The sequence below is a fragment of the Porites lutea genome, chromosome 5, assembly GCF_958299795.1.
Source record: "Porites lutea chromosome 5, jaPorLute2.1, whole genome shotgun sequence".
Lineage (NCBI taxonomy): Eukaryota > Metazoa > Cnidaria > Anthozoa > Scleractinia > Poritidae > Porites > Porites lutea.
This window is the reverse complement of record NC_133205.1, coordinates 42,931,324-42,951,252: the sequence shown is the minus strand read 5'-3', so window position 1 is coordinate 42,951,252 and position 19,929 is coordinate 42,931,324. Positions and strand designations below refer to the sequence as shown.

General features: G+C 36.8%; 2 protein-coding genes and 1 pseudogene across 2 annotated transcripts; 1 reads left to right on the top strand and 2 right to left on the bottom strand.

The window, feature by feature from the left end:
• Positions 1 to 4,654: 4,654 nt before the first annotated feature.
• Positions 4,655 to 8,541, bottom strand: LOC140938413 (uncharacterized; annotated as a pseudogene).
• A 765-nt stretch (positions 8,542 to 9,306) lies between these two features.
• On the top strand, positions 9,307 to 16,810 carry LOC140938515 (uncharacterized). Its single transcript, XM_073388000.1, has 9 exons — positions 9,307 to 9,580; positions 10,973 to 11,039; positions 11,577 to 11,693; positions 12,721 to 12,791; positions 12,978 to 13,026; positions 13,759 to 13,820; positions 14,278 to 14,350; positions 15,704 to 15,860; positions 16,272 to 16,810. Exons 1-9 carry the CDS (start codon positions 9,368 to 9,370, stop codon positions 16,540 to 16,542), a joined length of 1,080 nt encoding a protein of 359 aa, XP_073244101.1. The 5' UTR covers positions 9,307 to 9,367; the 3' UTR covers positions 16,543 to 16,810.
• On the bottom strand, positions 16,398 to 19,873 carry LOC140938412 (uncharacterized). The gene is made up of 7 exons (XM_073387898.1): positions 19,712 to 19,873; positions 19,454 to 19,576; positions 19,277 to 19,313; positions 18,268 to 18,386; positions 18,053 to 18,144; positions 17,381 to 17,463; positions 16,398 to 16,536 (listed from the first exon to the last, which is right to left on the bottom strand). The coding sequence occupies exons 1-6, from the start codon at positions 19,864 to 19,866 to the stop codon at positions 17,399 to 17,401; spliced, it is 591 nt and encodes a 196-aa protein (XP_073243999.1). The 5' UTR covers positions 19,867 to 19,873; the 3' UTR covers positions 16,398 to 16,536; positions 17,381 to 17,398.
• Between the last annotated feature and the right edge of the window lie 56 nt (positions 19,874 to 19,929).

The window sequence follows — 19,929 nt, the reverse complement described above, 5'->3', positions numbered from 1 at the left end:
ATTTCTGTTAACAGATGCAAGCGATCACTAGACAATACGCTTAAAAGTGCAAACCCATTTAAGAGATTGGTTGCTGAAAATAGTGTTCTTAATTGCGAGAAAGAATCGATCAATGAATAAAAATGGTTTCGATTTTCTGACAATGAATAGAATTCTAAAACGAACCTGAACTCCAAAAGCGGATGTTGTAGTGGCGAAAAAAAAATTGAAAGCTAATAACAGCACAAATGTGATCTTTGATCTAAAGGCCACAACTTCGAAAGTCAAAATAATTGTTTCAGTAAAGAAAACTTATGCGTTTTCGAAATGAGATATAGCTGAAATCGGCTCAAAATGTATCAAGATGGTAAAATGGTTTAGAAGGCGCTATTTTTTTGTTTAAAGTCGAGCTGATCGTGTTATAGACTTTGAATGCTACAATTGCACCTGACATTGTTTCGAAACAACAATTGCGATTAAAAACATCAAAGAAACACTGGCTGGCAAAACCTTGACCAGAGTGTGCTGTCTTGTTCTCATGCGGGAGTTTCCGGAAACACTATCTAAAAAAATTGTTTCTTCCTAGCATTTAACGCATTTTAAAACAGTTTTTCCTTTTTTTTCAAATCAGGGTTTTTTTGGTCTGCCTGAAGAGATGTCGATTTGTTTGCTCGGCGGCCGTTAAATGAAAATCATTTCCCTTCCACGTGTTATCCTGATATTAGTAATTAACGGCGGAATGGGAAGCCAGATTTGTTAAACACTATTGTTAATAGTTAACAACACAATTTACAATCTAAAACCTCCATTTTTAAAGAGGCCGAAAAAAAAATATAAAACTGTACCACTGGGCAACCCAAGCGTAAGACAGACCATAGATAGATTAGATATTATTTTGAGTGATGGTTAACTGTTGTGTACAGATAGTTTCTCACTACACTGATTGTTGTTGTTTAATTATTGAAAAAGAAATCAGTTGTGTTTGGGAAAACCCTCTGCCTATGAATATAAATAACTAAATTAATATTTTCGACAACTTGAAATGAAATACTTTGATTGGTGCAAATTAGCCAGCCCCTAAACTCGTCGATTTTATGGTTTGTAGTCAATTACATAATACATTTCTGCCTTTGATTCGGATTAACCAGTGACAGTTTGTTATAAAGATTTCTTATAAAGTCATTTGTTTTTTCAGTCCACCATTAAAGATTCCTGCCCCCAACAAATCAGCACAATTTTAACGGAGCTGAGTGTTTTTAACAGACTATTACGTTGCCATTGCAACTTTCAAAAAATGAGGATAAATTTCGATAAATTGAGAAACAGTCATGGACCTTAGCTTTTCATCAGTACCATGTTGAAATAAGCTTCAAACTATTTTGGGCAAATAAAAGGTCGAAGATAATAGATTCTCCAGGTGCATTAAAGTGTATTAAACAAGTTCCTGGCATGGTAGTGAGGGGGACCCTACTTAAAGAGGGCCTTTCTTGACATAAAGAAATACATGATGAAAACGAAGATTAAATGTAAATAACAGCAAAGGCAAGTTATTTAATTCAGAAAAAAGAACAAACAAGCGCTCATATTACCTACAACAGTTTCTTCATGTCTCTGGTGGTTCCTCTCTGTATTATAGGGCTGCAGGGTAAGACAGCGCCCTTTTGCTGTGTTTCGCCAGACAGAAGAGCAGCGTTTTCCTCTTTAACATTGAGGTCCTAAATGAAAATCATCGCAGTTTAAGACGAAAGAAAGCTTGAAAAGTTTCAAGCCAACTGGGAGTTGGTCATTAAATTGGTTCATAAAATATACCCGGGACAGATGAAGATATATTGGAACTGCGAAATAAAGAAATAAATGCAAAGATCATTGCAGTTAAAGACTCAACTTATGCTGTCCAGTTTTCGCAACTGATAATCCGGAATTCAGGGTGTGGAATCCAGAATCCAAGACTTTCTTGAATTACCCAGTTACGTGGATCGAGTCAGAATAAAGTAGAATTTTAACTGGGGCTAATGATATTGTCAATCTATGTCACATTCCAAAAGTTTTAAAGCAGAAAATTTCAAAGCAGATGTACTACGCATTCGTTGCGACATCCCCCTAACCAGACGACACGACACGACTTTTACTAAATCTGCAAAGCTTTGTTTGATTTTAAAACAGTCTTAAGACTGGCTTCCTTTTCGTTTTCTTTTTCTCGAAATAATTCGTTAAGTGGGAACAGTCATGTGACTTTTTGGTCTCAATTCAGGAGTCCAATTTACTATAATGGCAGTTTTCTTGTGTCTAACTGAAGGAGAACCGAAACCTCTAAAGAAACTCAAAACCTTTTTTTCTCAAGCTTCTCTTGAATGCCGTTAAAAATTTCAAGACTTGAGGTTGACAAATAATTCGTTTTTGCTGAAACTGAGGGCAGTAATTTACATTGTGGACGTGCTGCACAGCAGCAAGTTAGAAATATCATCAACGCTGTCTCCAAGGTCAAGACACTAACAGAATAAAGATTGCAAAATGAATATTGATTCCCAAATGAAAGACTTCACTAAGAGTATAGTAGCGAATATAAAGAGTGTAAGAAAATCCAACAAATAACCAAAAGACGTGGCTTCACAAGCCAGAAAAATTGTACTTATCAAAACTCCTTGACATCCGTTGTGAGGAAAAAAACACAAACTCGGGTCAAGCTCGAAAACAAATTGAAAGTAATCGGTGACTCTTTAAGAGGGTGCACGCGATAACTTGACCCCTTGCAGCCTCCCTCAACATACCATAAAAGCACCACAAATATTGGGAGGTAGATGCCTCCAACAATGTTAATCAGAGATAATGAAATCATACTAGGCGCTTATCAAAGCCAAAATCTTCTATTGCGGAAAACCAGTAATTACCGTGGCTATTATTATAAATATCTTACCTGTGTAATGTAATGTTACTGAAGCAATTAACATTCCTTGAAGGAAATTTGTCAAGCCTGAAGATACGTCAACGCTGAATGAATCGCAAGAAACTTTTACGAAGAGGACCTCACAAACGACTTAAAACACGTGCGGGGGAGCATATGGACAGATAGAAATATGAGGGCAAGGCTTACGAAACCGCTGGAAGACTTCATCTTTTTTATTTCATCGTGCTCGGCCTCACATGATAACTATAAGAGAAAATTCGTCACAACTACACCACCCATACGAATGCACTACAGAGTGTATGATTAAAAACAATACAACCGTTACAATTGAAATATAACAAAATAAAACATTTATACTCTTGCTTAAACTGACAAATCAAGGGCATAACCGGGCAAAAATTGTTATATTTTGGAATGTTTCATTCTCGGTTGCCATTATATCGGCCAAGAACCTTCAAATCAAGGCACAGAAAATAACGATTTTTAGTGGGGATATAATTTTGTTTTTAGCTTCCGCTTGCTGTGTATTATTATAGTCTGTTTATATTTGTAATAGTTGTTCCTTCACGAACGGAAACGTCGGAAACCCTTTAAGACTTATCAGTAGTAAGTGTGTTTCGGTACACAATCAATTCTGTCCTTTCCCGTCCTTCCTTTTGCCCTTGGAAGAATCTGACCTCATTTTTTTGGTTGGGGTTACTGAAAGAGGATTTCGGACGCATTCCATTCAACCAAAAATCCGGTTTGAAATATCCTAAATTCCACGTGCCCAATGGAACATTCCGTTTGCACGGACCTAATCCAGGAGACCGCGGGTTTGATTCGCGCCAAATACAAACACAAAAAAGCCAAAACAACACAGAAATCACCCACGAATTGGCCGACTTAATGAAATCATTATAAACTCACTCCACCTGTGATTGCTGAGCATGGATGCATTAACAACTGACATAGAAGTCCGCTGTTCTATACTCACAAATGTCACAAATGAAGGATTCGTACAGAGATTCACCAATGTCCGCTAAATTGAGTAAAATGATATATCACCCTAAACGTTATTTTGGTTAATCAAACCAGTATGAAATAAATATCACAATGAATCAGTAATTAGCACCCCTTGGGAAGATGTGTTTTTGTGGGTAATTTTTGTTTAAAAAAGTGACCGTGCATCAACATATTTCTTTTGTAAATTGCTGTAATTTTGTCTATGTTAGTTAATTACAGTACATTAAATGAACAAACAACTATAGCATTATTTTCAATCGAATGTGAGAAATTAAAATAATAACATGATCGACTAGCCGTTTTCACAACCCGTTATACTGAAACTGAGAAAAACGTTTGAGTGAAGGGCGCGGAAAAGCCTGCTTTTGGAGGGCTTTGCTTTTATTGCAAGGAATAGGTCAATGCCAAAACGAAGATGGCTTATTCATACACCATCGCTCACAGCCAAGTTATTAAATTAAGAAAAACCAGGGAAATCGGTTAATGTAAAGCAAACAGACAAACGAACAAGAAAACAAATGCATCAGTAAATCATGCAGCCGTTTCAATGTCCTCTCATCTTAGTGAGCGTGGTAAAACAGAACACTTTTGCTTATCTTTCGCAAAAAAAGAAAAGAGTTTTCTCCTTTAAAATTGAAGTCTCCGTCGTTGTATTGGTGTAAATAAGTATAAGATTTAGAATTTGTTTTAACACGTTTAAAACGAATATTCTCCTTATAAAAATTGGGCTCTTCGTCTCATCTCTTCAACATTTGTTGTTATAGGTCATTTACTGGAGAAGCTATTCGTAGTCTGATCTGTGAAGGGATAACTTATGGTGTAGGCAAAAAGAGATAAGTCACTCGCGACGCATGCTGGGATGATAAGAGGTGCCAATAAAAAGACTGTTGCCTTAGCGATGATCTCGGTTTTAATAAAAAAACCAATGTGACAAACCCAAGACTCCGGTACTACCACGCTAGGGAACAGCAGATAAGACAAGAGCAACGGTACAAAGGCGGTAGCGAGTAACACTCCAACGACCAAAGCCACGAAGGACCTGTACTTTAGGACTTACCAAAGTATGATGCGTCATTAATGAATTTAGCGTCTCTAGATTGCAGGAGAATAATAAAGCAGATTGTTAATTGATGTCAATGATATTGTCAAATTCCAAAAGAATTACGGTGGAAAATCTTAAAACAGATGCACTACAGGTTTGTTGGGACAAACTGGCGTTTAAATTGCGATAAAGGTTAATATAGAGGTCATATTATGCCTCCAACACGACTTCGAGATTCAAGAAATCTGTAATATTTTGTTTCACCATTTTAAATCAAAGTGCTTAAAGATTTACTTCTTTTTCATTGACTCCTTTCCTCGAAATAATTCCTTAAGTGGGTTTATATGCGTATACCAACCAAGATACAAGCTTTGCTGAAGTTATAGACTCCGAATTTTGCCTTAACCTCAAACCGAAAACAGTTGACTTTTGAATACAGTGTCTGTAACAGATCTAAACTTTACTATGACAATATTCTTGTGCCTTTATCTGAAAGGGGACCACAATCGCTAACAGAAATTTAAGGAATTCTTTCAACTTCAAGACGTAAATTCCACATTAAGAAATTTAAAGAATTTTTTCAACCGTTCCTTTTAATGCTCCGTTTGTGACAGCTGACATCATTGTGATTAGTGTATACTTGAAGTTATCAACCCTCTTTGCAGTCAGCCACTTTTTGAGTATTAAAGTGTTGCCTGAATGGAAGTTAAGCCTGAGTTTTGAGATCCAGAGAAAGAGTCCCTTTAATGGAGGTAGCAGATAAAAGATTATGTGAACATTTTTTGTGTTTGTCCCTTGAAAAATAAAGGTGTTCTGTCCCAAAGGAGGGTTTCCACTATACTTACAATTTTAAGACTCAAATTCAAGATTTAACATGTTTGTTTACTTAAAAGCTTATTTTTCTTTTTGTTGCTGAAACTGAGGGCCGTACTTTCACGCTGTATGTGTTGCACAGCAACTCGCTTAGCTAGAAATATCCTCCTCGCTGTTTATATGAACACGCGAACTTAACACAAAATACGTTGTTGTACTGGAGAAATAATATTGATCCTGAAATGAATAAATTAACTTAGATCATACAATAACATATAACAAGTGTTAAAACTGCCAAAATAAATTTACTAGACTCCAACAGTAACCAATAGCAGTGATACGTAAGGCCCTACAAGTTTTACTTATCATGACTCCTGGTTAGACCCGCTGTGAACAAACAAATCATACTCTGGTCAAGGAAGAAAAAAAACATTCCGTGAATCTTGGCAATATTGAGTGCGCGGGGGCAAGAAATTAATCTCTTGCAATCTCGGTCAATGCACAAACGTGACGCCTAGTATTGAGAGTTAAGTTAAAGGGAGTAGATACGTGCACCACTGATATTAAAATTAGCTGCGCATACCAAAGCCAATATAACAAAAATATAACAGATTAGATGACGACAAAACAATCTTCACATGAAAGTTCATAACGACTATTACTAAGAAAAAGGAGTTACAAATATAAGGGTTCCCTTCTACTCATTACGGGACAAGTGACTGGCTTTTATTCACTTGACATGACTCTGAATCCGTAAGTAGACACTCTCCGTAATCTTTGGCTTCCTATCAAAGCTCTTTGTAAATCGTAACCTATGCTGCCCTATAGGAATTGAACAATTCAACACTAAAAAGGTGATGACGAGTTAAATCTTCACACTTGCAATAAAAAAATCCTAAGGAATCCTGAAACTAATGCAAACTTCCTAAGGGTTAAAAAAAATGCCAGAAAAAGGACAAAGCGATCCTGTATCTATATATGTTATATAATACTTAAAAAATTCCAAAACCAATGGAAGCCTAAGATTTAAATGATAAAAATGAAATACTTAAGCAAACGTAAAGTTTATCCTGTCCACTCTATGTTACAACACATTACATTCGGGTCTATGGCATCACTTAGTAATAACTTTGAATCTCCGCGCAATGTTCAGAGAGCTGGGCAGCACACCCTTCTTTATCCTCTTCACAATATCACTCGATCGCGCACCAAAGATCTTACTCATCTCGACATCTAGCTCCTTGGACCACCCCTCTAAAACGTCCATGATGACGGGACAAGTGATTGGCTTTTATTCACTTGACATGACTCTGAATCCGTAAGTAGACACTCTCCATAATCTTTGGCTTCCTATCAAAGCTCTTTGTAAATCGTAACCTATGATGCCATATAGGAATTGAACAATTCAACACTAAAAAGATGATAACGAGTTGAATCTTCACTCTTACAATAAAAAAATCCTAAGGAATTCTGAAACTAATGCAAACTTCCTAAGGGTTAAAAAAAAAAACGCCAGAAAAAGGACAAAGCGATCCTGTATCTATATATGTTATATAATACTTAAAAAATTCCAAAACCAATGGAAGCCTAAGATTTAAAAGATAAAAATGAAATACTTAAGCAAACGTAAAGTTTATCCTGTCCACTCTATGTTACAACACATTCGGGTCTATGGCATCACTTAGTAATAACTTTGAATGTGCGCGCAATGTTCAGAGAGCTGGACAGCACAACCTTCTTTATCCTCTTCACAATATCACTCGATCGCGCACCAAAGATCTTACTCATCTGGACATCTAGCTCCTTGGACCACCCCGCTAAAACGTCCATGATGACGGTCAGTTTTACGATCTTGTAGCCTGGGTACTATATCACCCCATGCATATACTGCTTCAAAACGTTACACTTCCATTGGGGTCTGGTGCGGGTTCTCTTCCTCTATCTTACCCGTCAATTTCCTCAAACAAACACCTCTGACCACTGTCAAACAGGCTGTTCTGCCAGAATTGCTTTACCCTACTCTCATATCGCTTTATCTTTACAGCTTTTACAATAATTCTTAATTTGCTCTTCTAAAACAACTTGGAGGCCCTTTTCCTTGGTCTTATACTTACCTTCTGGAACAAGCAAAACTCTTCTTTTAATAGGTTGTGCACTTTGTTCATCCTTCCTTCACGCCCAATGATCTCCCAACGACAAACGCAGCTGCCCTTCTCACTTACCTTATTCGAAAATCATCTCGCAGAAGTTTTCAAAACCGCGCTCCATGTTGGACAAAACAAAGAAAACATATTTCCCATGAGGTCATCCAAATGTCAGTAATCCAATAGAACATGGGCAACAACGAATCACAGCGCGCGTATATTCACCACTTTGTCTAACACGCAATAGAAACAAGCACAAACAAATTGCCGCACCTGCGAAGAGCAAATATATTTAGGGGCAGAAAACCTATGAAAAGAAATGCGACAAGAGAAAACCGACGTTAGGAGAAAAAAAACCGGTGTTTTGTTTCAGTTTCAAACGGGATTTGGCCAAACAATACTTTTTTGCTCTTCCTAGGCCTTTTTCCTTGTTTCTCGCGGCTCGCGCGCGTATTTGTTAGAGGGTCTCAATCCGGGTAGGCATTTTTTACTGACCGTCATACGTCAAAAATGCAGATTGACGTTAACCGTCAAAAAGTTTCAAGGTACTTCAAGTCCCACTCTTTTAGCTCATCTTCACGGACTTCTGTCTCCTGAAGAAGCTCTAAACTGGAAAAACCAGTTCCACATATAGCCACACCCTCGCTGGACATTGCAAGACCTTAATCACAACTTGCTTACGACTGAAATTATTTGGAAATTTTATAAGTGGCGAAAGGCCAAGAAAACCTCCAAAACTCAACAGTTGATATTAATTTGCACAGACGCTAATAAAGACGACGACGTTTCGACCGTCCCAAGGTTATTTCAAGTTCAGAAGTAAGAAAATAGCAGTTGTGAAAGAACTAATGAGATACTGACTAAAAAAACTCTAAAATAATTACATAGAAACAATTTTTACCCTGTGAACTCTTACTCTGGATAACTCGAATTCCTAGCTAACTCGAACTAAGTCCTATTTCTCTTGGATTTCACCCCACTCGGTTGACACGTACTCGGATAACTCGAACTTTCGTTTCCTTGATCACAATTCTTGTCGTGTAATCGCGATAAAAACACTAAAACTAACACTACAGAAGTCATTTCTCAATTAATACCGGATCATGTGTTATCGTTTCTATTGGATCATCTCAAGTTATTATCGGAATAGAGTAGAGAACTGCACTTGTGACCTGTGTTTTGTACTTTTCCGATGAGATAAGTTGAATTGCACTGTATTGCAGACTGAAGTGCTGAAAAATCAGTTAGCCATGACTAGAACCCCCTTAACTCGAACTTTTTTTCGTTTCTCTTCAGAGTTCAAGTTACCGGGTTTCTTCTGTTAACAGAAAAAATCATTTTCCTATGTTTCTCGAGTCCGGTCCACACGTAGCAGGCCTAACGAAAACGAGGCTCGTTGTCAAGGCCGGCCCTCTCAGCAGAGATAAGATGGGGTTCGAGTAGTGCACCAAGAACTGACAGACTTTGAGAATTTAAATTATGGACCTCATAGATTTAATTGGCGACTCAAGAACTGACAGTCTACCAGCTGGGTTTCTGCGGTCGATAAAAATTAAGTACAAACAAGAATCTTCCCGCGTATTCCCGCCAGGGACTCCATATAAAGAGGACACTGTCGGAGGAAAACAAAGCTTGCAAAAGGAAGGACAAATTCCAAGATCTGGTTCGGCAGCGAGCGGGGCGTCTGTACCGGTAACTTACTCAAGAAATTAGAAAACTATTACCCTATTTTATCGTTATGTTTTGTCATTTATTGCTTTTTCCTTGGAGCATCATGGATTTTTATTATTTGTTTACGAAAAATTGATCGGTCTCTACGCATACTGATAGCAATTGCAGCAATACAACTTCCACTTTAGAGTAGAGAATTTGTGTACAGTGTACCGCCATTTATCTCAAAAAACACAGGCTACATTTATTTCTAAAAAAACTCACATGGTCCAGAGAGGTGTGATGTTGATGGCAGTAATTATTAATATGTTCACAGAATTTTATGGCATTTAATAGAGGTTTTTATTGCTCTAAATTGATTGGCATGTTATTTAAGCCTACACTTATTTCAACTGAGTTAAATCGGTTCAAAGTAATGTCTCTGTTAAATCTCAATAAATTAGGGACTGTTATGGGAGCAATGCCAGATCTAGGGCATGGTTCCATCTGAAATTATGGGTTTCAGTGCTATTTAACTTCTAAATACCAGACCAATTAAAATTTTTTTGCAAAAAATTAAAATATTAAAATGACTAAATTTCCATTATTTAGGCTCGAAAGTATTTATAGCACCAATGCTAGTGAGGCCAAGCAAATGCTTGAAAGAAATAGTTTATACCAAACATTAATGGGGTTAAGAATCCCAAATGGCCAGGGGCAAACCAGTTGGCTATTTACAAGCGTGGTCAAAGATTTGACCTTGACACTACCGAAAACAAATCCAGTTAGCGATCAGGGGTACCCAATGACAGTTTCCTCCTAAATGCATTGAAAACACTTTTTAGGCTATCCAGAGTATTTTCAGATCTAGAAATGCATTCTAATCGGCGTTATAAAATTTGTATCTGTTCGGTTGTCCTAGGGCAACTTGAGTCTTTTCGAAATTACTAGGGCCTCAGTAATATTTTCCAGAAAATTTTAGATGCAATAGGTTTTACGAAAGTGTGAATTTTTCTGATTCCTCTCTCCATCGCATTTTCAAAATCTGAAAATTTTAGGTTTACTTTTTCTATGAAAAATGGGCTAACCTAGCGACTGAAATGCAAAAAACTAAACGTAAGAAAGGATATGCATTAGATATGCTACGAAAATTGTACATGAATGGAATGGTTATCTAGAAATTTTTAGCCTTTCTCAAGCTATAGAAAATTGTAGGCAATTTTGCTTCTCCGAACAGATATTTTACAGAAAACAGTCATTGGGTGCCCTTGAGCGGTCAGGCTGGGACCTCCAAATTGCAAATCCAGCACTGTAACTGCTCCTGCTCTGCCACGCTGCCTCCTCACTGATAGTGAGTTGCTGCTGTTTAACTCACGGTCATTAAGGCTGGTTTGTGATTTGAACAGTTGATGAAGCTATTTTTGTCTATTTCAGAGTTTTATGGGATGGCGTGTGCCGTCAAGGTTGATTCAACAGAACAGAACTCCACTCCAGTCAGCTGGTGAGAAACTATGTGATGTCCTTGTGGCAGAAGAACTGAAACTTTTCAAATGCTGACCTGGCCAGGCCAGTTTCCACTTTTCATGGAAATGGTCAGATCTTTTACAATAAAAAGAAATTATTAATACATATAATTCTCAGGACTTAAAATTTACAGATCTCCAGGGGCACATGCTTTGGAGTCCATTAAGAGCTGGTTTAAAGCACTCAGTTTATAACTAACACCTTTTTTTCCAAGTTGCAAACATTTTGCTGTCTTTTATCTTCAGGGCAACTTTCCATGTTTTTTTTATTTGTATTCTGGTCTGTTTGACTGAATTATGCTCATTTGGGTAAAATGTGAAAGATTTCTCCCTTCCCTTTCCCACAAAGTAGATGTCAGTTTTCTATAATCATTAAAACTGATGATGTCACCAGTAGTACAAGGGATGTGACTGAGGTCCACACAGACACTTTAGGACCCTCCAAGGGGAAACAGACTTAATTATCTTTTTAGCATATTTTTTTAAGTTCACAAAAATTCCCTTTGCTATAATAGGAGGATATAAATATGCAGAGAGAGAAAAGATGGAATCCAGGATGTCAGTTCAAAGTAGAAGATCTGTTGGCAGTAGAAACAGTCAAACAAATCCAGTATCAAGAGGAAAAGATGAACGTAAGCAATAAAGAAAATTATATAATAGACAATAGACAATATCTTATTTGGGGTCTTTTACCATCTGGTACATCAACTGTTTCCCAAATAATTTAAAATTAAAATATATGCTAAGCTATTTATTACACTAATACAGTTACATAACAAGTTATTACAAATAGAGATAATTACATTTATTATTCATTCAAAATATTTCCCCATTTCTGATTGGCTAAAAGCACATGTTTAATTCACCATAACCAGTTACTGATGACCAAATTTGGAAGAATTTTGACTTTAACGAGGAAATGACATCAAAAATGCAGCGTTTTCACAGGTTAAGGCACCGTTAGCCGAGAAGACCTGGGGACGAGGTTGAGTTGTTTTGGTTGTGAACTTGAAAAAATGGCGGACATCTCACTCGTTTCAAGAGTAAGAACTAGGCGAAAAAATAGCTAAAAACATGGCAAGAACAGCAAGAAGGGCGACATCTGCTATTTGGAGAATATTTGCGGAGCTGGACAAACCTAAACGTACACTATCGAAGATGAACTTAACATCGATGGATCGATGGAGGTAAGCATGTTTTAGCAATGTTTTTAAACTAGGAATTATTTTGAATGAATAATAAAACAGTTATTGAATTCGGCTTTCGTATCATATGAAGAATTATGGAGATCTCGGAGGGTGTTATCCGCCTTGGCCTACGGCCGCGACAGATAACACCCTCCTCGATCTCCATTATTCTTAGATACTCAGCCTCATTCATTAACTGTTAAATACACAGACACATATTTTAATCTACCTTTTGTCTTCCTTCTCTTTTCTTATTTTGAAACATTTGAACACATATACCCTGCTACATTTGTATGCATAGTAGCAATGTGGATGATCACTCCCTCTCCCTCCTCCCCGGGGTAGCCTAAACTTGTTTGAACTTTTATTAACTTTGGCATGATAGCTAGCTAGCAGGTGTAATTCACCATTTATTCCAGTATTTATTTCAAAAGCTTTTTAATTCTCATCATTAACTTTTTGTACCTTGTAGTACCAAGGCTGGAGTCAGCTAATGCAGTAAGAAAGAGTCCTTTTCTGAGAAAAGTTACACCCCTGGCTAAAGTGAGTATTTTTTTGGGGGGGGTTTTTTCATGGTTTTTATCAGTCTATGTCATGCCCCAGTTGACTTAATTGACCACTCTCTGAATGTAGCACCACCTTGCTGCTACAAACTCATTTAAAAATAACAATAATAATTTATTTTTAATATTAACTTTTTTATTACTGTTGACATATACATCCATGCAGACACCACCACTTCCAGCAATGAGAAATTTTTCCAAGGAACTAAGCAAAGGTAAGAACACTTTAATAACTGTTTTAATATCATAGGTGATGAATTACTCCTTAATTTTGGCGCGAAATTTCAGCATTAATTTGTAATTTCACATGTGAAATTACAAAATTGCCATGGCAACCCTTCCGTATGTCTCAGTGTCAAGATGGCGACGAAGTTTTAAAATGTCATGAATGAAGATGTCAGGGCACAAAAAGACGCTTTAGAAAACCTGAACACACAAGAGAACATCAAGAAGGACTCTAACAGGTACTTTGCCGAGAAAGTCTGAAAAATTCTGAACTTTATAAGCCAAATTTAAGGTCTAAACATTTGAGAGAGTGGAGTTCTCAATCGATACGATCCAGGATAAACATGTCAAAAATCCAAGATTGCTAACGTAATTCGTCACCCATGATATTAATAGGTAATCAAATGGTATGCTTGTGAAATTAGGGAATAATTTCACTTGCGTTTTGTCCAAATCCTAATAATTTCCCTTGCCTGAAGGCTTGGGAAATTATTAAGATTTGGACAAAACACGCGTGAAATTATTCCCTAATTTCACTCGTCACCATTTGATTACACATACTAATTTGACAGTAATTGTCCAATTATTACTTATTTTCATAGAAACTTGAAAAAAAAAATATTACTGGTTTGGTAGATGATCGAACAGTGATAATTCACAGGATATCACAAGTACATGTATTTATATGTGTTATGAAAGAATGAACACTGTGTCTATTCCAGACAAAACAGACAAGAGCATACTGCAAGATCTGGAGGAGGCAAAGAGGACTGCTGTTGAGAAGGTAGTTATGACAGTTCTTTACAATTATTACTTAAAGCAAAGGAATAGTTTACAATGGGTTGGGTTTGCACATTTATGTACAGTGATTAATTATTTAAATTAGTAGAGCTCTATGAGCCAAAGGAATGCGGAGCGCTTTACATTCTGGGGGAAAGAAAAGTTATTTTATAGTAGATCATAGTAGTGGTATCACATTTTTTTATAGTGATATGTTTAAAAAAATCACTTCTTTTAATCTACTTGGAAAATGCCATGATAATATTCTCAAACTGTAGTCTGGGCAGTGCGTCATGGTAAACTTACTTTTGCACTATCTTTTGTGCATAATTTGCATGTGCAATGCATTAGTTTGTCAAAAATTTAGTTACTCAGCATATTTGCATACAAACACGCAAAGTCATATTTAAATGATATATGGCAACTGAGTAAAAAATCCCTCTCTATGACTTTTCTTTCAGTCAATCAGGAAAATTATTCATCCTCACTCACTGGAAGCTGTGAACGAATGGTTGAAGACAGCTACAGATAAAGGTTTGCTTTCAGTCAGCATTTTATTATTTAGGCTTGTTTATAGTGGAAAGTGCACTTAGCTTATCCAGCTAGTTTACAGACACTCCACTCAAATACTTAGAAACAAATAATTCAAATCCAACATAACAGAATAAAAAAAACCAATCATAAGGAGGCAACCAGTTGGCTATTTACAAGGGTGGCTGAGGATGTGAACTCGGGCGACCAAGAACAAATCCAGCAAGTCACCAGAGCAGGACTCTTACCTGGGACAGCCGGATTACAAGTCTGACACACTGACCACTCCACCATGCTGACCCTTTGTTGATGAAAGAGCATTACAATCAGTTACTTTCTAGGCTTTAAATTTGTAGGGAAGATTTCATACTCAGGCCCTGTTTAAATGGAGAAAAGTTGTCCCACCTGGCAAGAAAACGTCATCCGCCTGCCCAAGCTACCCTGAGCAAGCCAACTTTTCATACATTTCCTTTCAAAACAAGGCATTTTGTTACATGAAAAACAAAAAGTTGGATCTGCTAGAAGGTTTACCTGGGTCACCCTCCTAGTCGGGCCAACTTTTCTCCATATAAACACTTTAGCTCGCTCAGTCGAGTCAACTTGGTCAAGGTTAGACAATCAGAGCACGTGTGAGCGTTGTTTTAGACAAGTACATGTAGATCACATGCAGAGCATATAAGTGAGCTGTTGGCTCCGGCGAAGGAGACAACTTTTTTCATAATCCTAAACTTGCTTAAAGTTGACTCTGCTGGGATGGTGACAATCTACCCAGGACAGGTTTTCTCCATATAAATTGGGCCTCTGAGGCTAATAAGTTTTCTCACCCATCTTTTCACATGTTTCTTAGAATAAGGTCTGATCATATTACTGTTTGAATTTTGTGCACCACTTTTTGAAACACCAGTTGTTAAAAGCTAGTGGTTTAAGAGAACAGTTGTAAACCCTGAGAGATTTAACCATCTTAACTGAGAAATGCCAAATCAAACAGTCAAAAACCAGTGAAATTATCAAGAGAAAATGGATTGACATCGTTTGATCAAAAGAATGTTTTGAATCAAAGCCACCCATTTCTCTTTCAAGATTACTAATTCAATAGCAAAGTAAGACTGGAAACAAGAATTTTTGGAAATGGAACAGCAAGTTGTGGTTAGACTGGAGGTGGACCACTTTGACCAGAAAATTTCCATGAGGACCGAAGCGTTTCATTTATTTCTTGACTGAAATTTCCGAAAATGTTGGCCTACAAGTAAAATCACAAGCACCCACAATAAATTTAACAAAAAAACTTACAGTTTCTGAGATTTTTTTTTGTTTAATTATCAAGTTTAAATAATACATTTTTGTTTGTGTTTAAAGAACGTGAGCTAGCTTTGAAGTTCTTCAGTACCCTGTCTGGAGTGAAAACAGACAAACTGGATATGGTTGGCCAAAAATTGAATCAAGATCATTTAGTGGGAAATTGTGAGCCCTATGACAGTGGTAGAATCAAGGAAGCTTTGGAAGCATTGGCTAGGTTTGTATAAGAGCCTTCATGAGGAAAGTACACTTACGTAAAATTGTGGAATGTTTATTACAGGCAGTTTGTATTTTTGTGGCACAAAGGAAGAGTTAAGTGATGACGAAAACATTAATGTTTTTAAACCAGTAAAATCAGCACTGTTTTGGATATTGTCCTTCCACTATAGTCACTAACTACATTGTATTTTTCATGATGTAAAAAAGGTGTTAAGATTAATTTTACAAAGATTTTGCCCCTTGCAAATGTTCGACATAATTATGTTGTGTACCACTTTTCAAGACAACTACCATCAGTTACATGTACTTCATTCCAACAATGTACACTTTCACTATTTATGGTAACTATCATAATAATTAATTTTTTGTCCTTTGAACTGTCTTACGGTTTCATTGTTGCATTCCACAGAGAGGATACTGTTGTGTCACGTGGTAAACTGCTGTATAACCCCAAGAGAGCCCCAGACATCACCAAACATTCATACTATCAGAAAGCCAGACAGCGGTTGCCAGTACATGTACGGCAGCAGTTCCAAACTTGGCACCATCTTCCAGTGTACACTGTAGCAAGTGATGCCGCCATAAACAAGAGTGCAATGTTCACTCAGCCACACAAAGCCTATGGGCGGCACTTTACTATCCATCCAGAGTGGGGACTGCACAAGCCCATTGTTCTGTAAACAAAGGTTTATACAGTGACATTTAGGTGGCTGTCACTTTGTTCTGTGTGTGTGGAGTGGGTAAGGGCTTCAATGCAAGACTATGCTCTATCAGTAACTGATGCCCTTTTGCCTTAAGGTTATGCTGGGAACACTGGATTCCACAGGTTCAGAGCATTTGGGTTCCATACAATTTTTTGCTTAGAACACAGCCTTGCATTGTAAATAATGCATCAAATCAATAGTGAGTCAAAGTTTTTTTTGTTTGTTTGTTGTCTATAATTGTTTTCTGCAAGTTAATATTTTGAAAACATATGCTGTCCTATATTATAAACACTTTTAGGTGTCAAAGACAAGTTTAACAGCACTGTGAGTCTCTGACTTATGCACCAGGTCAGTTCTTGTTATCAAAAGTGAAAAGAAAAAAAAAGTTAAATACATGCATGTGTATTTTTTGAGCACTGATTGCAAACAGAACATAATGTTGATTCTAACAAAATAGAATGTGGACTTAACAAGAATTAAACTTCCTTCTTAACTGGGCCACCAGTCACAAAAGGAACTGTTGAAAGTACGGCAACGATGTCAGTATAGTTCTCCTTATTCATAAATTAGTTTTTATAAATGTAAAACTAAGTGAATTGTCAGGACAATAAGGTATCTGGAAAGTAGACTAACTGAAAATTAGGACTATGGTCCCTTGTAAGCGTGAATTCCGACCATCCCTAAATGGTTTAGAATTCTGTTGGTTAGTTTTCCTTTTTTACTAATTTATTACATATACTCACACATAAATTTGCACAATTACAAGGATTTGACCCTACCATAACCAACAGGAAGTCACAGCTAGTCTACTTACCTTATTGTAAACTGTTGTTTAGTCTTCAAGATTCAATCCAAATTCTTTATACATGTCTTTTGTTGTTGTTCCATCTATCTCAGCTGTTAAGAAAAACATTTTTGAGTGTATCACAGTATCAAATGGAGTCATAAACACTGTGAAAAGTTTTCATAGTGCTGATAAGTAAGGATTTTTGTAATGCCATTGAGTAATCATCCACAAAATCAGAGTTGTAACTCAAGTTTTACAAAGTGACATTTCACAAGAATAAAATGCATTGAAAATTACTATTGTTGAAGACTTACTCCTTAATCAGTTAATCACACTAAATAATCATACTTAGATCAAAACTTACCAAAATGACAGCCAGTTTTGTCTTTGATTATGTCAAATTGCATTTTTCTTATCTTGGTTCAGCTTTAACCAGGATATTTTTTTGAGTGTTGAAAAAACCAAACACAAGAAAATCTTTGGCATGCTTGGCCATTAATTAAAAAATAATGATCATTTCAGATTGGCACATTTTGGTAGCCTTTTTTTACCACAAATAATAAACCGAGGGTTATGGAAGAGGAATATGGCTGTAAAGGTTAATACTCTATTACTAGTGTTAACATTTTGTGGCAGGAATTGGCTTTACGATATCAATTCCAAAATAATCTATATTATAATAATTAATTTTGTATTTACCTAATTTACCAATGAGGAGCTGTCCAACATCCTTGATTTCATTGTATTCGTGGAGTTTGTCTATGTGTTGCTGAAGTTCTTCCTCACTGTACCTTTTAACATGATTTTCAAGAAAGTTAGTGTTAACCTTGATCTCCAGAGTATAGGTTGACAAAGTCCCACCTCCACTCCCCCCCCCCCCTCAAATTCTCATATTCAGGGTATCATTGACTTACTCTTGACTGAGTTCTTCAATTTCCCTGTCTAGAATTTCTAGCTTTGCTTCTAAACTGTGAATGTCGTCTGACAAGGTTGGTTCTTCCTCAGCTAGCATATTTTGCTGTTTTGATTGAAGCTGAAAAAAAAAAAAAAAAAAAAATTAATGTTAAAAATACAGACAAAGTTAAGAGTTGGCCTTTTGCTCCCCTGTAGTTCTTCATGGTACCTTCAGTGCCATAAAAAGTCTGTATGTTAAGTCATAAAATATTAATTGTTTGAGGGTCCTTCATGGCAAAATAAATAATGAAAAAACAAACAAGTGAATAAACAAACATTGGGACCAACAGCTGCATTACTTATAAAAACAGGGTGTAAAGAATAGCTTGCCATATGGCCAGCAATAGCTAGCATGTACTAGCTAGCCCCCCAACATTTTTGATAAGCAGGGCAAGTAAAGAACTGAATTCACCAGCCTCATAGCAAAGTCCACCAGCCTTGGTCTTATCAGACCTTACTCTCTTTGTACACTGAAATGGGCAGATGGTAACTGGACCAAGTACTAGTATTCAAGCAGCTGAATTTGTGCCAGTATATGTATGACCATGGTGGGTGTTCTAGCTTGTAGATTCAACACAACCACCCCTCACATGTAAAGAGATTAACAATAACTTGTATGCTGTCCTTAGTGGAGGAACACCCCCTACTGTCTCCATCAAGGATCTCACTAAACTTGCCCTCCGGTGAGTTTACTCGATTTTGTGAAATATGTCGCTTATTCATTTTTTACGTGCACTGCCCCCCCCCCCCCCCCGCTAACTTCCCCATAAGATGGCTGGAATTGAAACCTTTATTTTTTGTAAGCACCTTTGAAAAAATAATTGTCTAAAGAACTCTCGTCCTCAGACTTACGTCATTATAAACTTCAGACTCCTTTGTGGAGTGTGAGAGAGATTCAAACTTAGCATGAGCTGAAAAAAGTGTTTATATAGGGCTCTAAATCTTAAATCGGTCGAAAAATAAACTTACAGGTGACTTGAAAGGTTGTCTTAATTTTGAACTGCTCCTAAAAAAAAAACCAAGATAAAACAAAATAGAAAATTAAAGGACAGTGTTTTGTTGAGTGTGTTACAAATACTACGATACAAGTAATTAAAATTAAGTTTAATGGTTTAAAATTTTAACATAAACTTTGACGGAATATACCTTGCAGCCAAAGCTGGTCGTACCCGGAATGTTGCCGGTGTTTTTGGCTTCGCTGTTTGTTTCATTTTATCATCTGGTACATTTAGTACGTATAATGTAGCCTCCGAGTCTTTTTTCAAACAACTGCAAGAATAAGATGGTTTAAAAGACAGGCCTAGGAAATATGTAAAGTTTCTCAGTTTAATATAGGGACGTAAGCAAGGAGCCCAGCTAGTAAAAATAAAAATTAATATGAGCTCAAGCTTAACATCAACTTACATCTTTTGCTCGCTTTCTAAACGCTGTAGTACTTTCTCCGCCTCTAGAGGTGGAAGTGAGGAAATTTCAACTATTTCAGAAAAGGTAAGAGGCTCGTTTTTCGATTGAAATATATCAAAAACAAAACACTCAGAACTTTGGGTCCTTGCCGCCATTTTGCAAAATGGCGGGCAGAAAATTCTATTTTTTCATTGGTTGAACGAAATCTTGCGACTGCA

Bases quoted from the DNA above. Each gene is read 5' to 3' on its own strand.
- LOC140938515 (XM_073388000.1), top strand. From the start codon at position 9,368: ATGGACCTCATAGATTTAATTGGCGACTCAAGAACTGACAGTCTACCA. The intron at 14,351-15,703 runs GTTTGCTTTCAG...TTGTGTTTAAAG, and splicing joins GAAGACAGCTACAGATAAAG to AACGTGAGCTAGCTTTGAAG. The intron at 15,861-16,271 runs GTTTGTATAAGA...TGCATTCCACAG, and splicing joins GCTTTGGAAGCATTGGCTAG to AGAGGATACTGTTGTGTCAC.
- LOC140938412 (XM_073387898.1), bottom strand. From the start codon at position 19,866: ATGGCGGCAAGGACCCAAAGTTCTGAGTGTTTTGTTTTTGATATATTT. The intron at 18,387-19,276 runs GTAAGTTTATTT...TTTTTTTTTCAG, and splicing joins GACAACCTTTCAAGTCACCT to CTTCAATCAAAACAGCAAAA. The intron at 17,464-18,052 runs GTAAATACAAAA...TTTTCTTAACAG, and splicing joins GCTCCTCATTGGTAAATTAG to CTGAGATAGATGGAACAACA.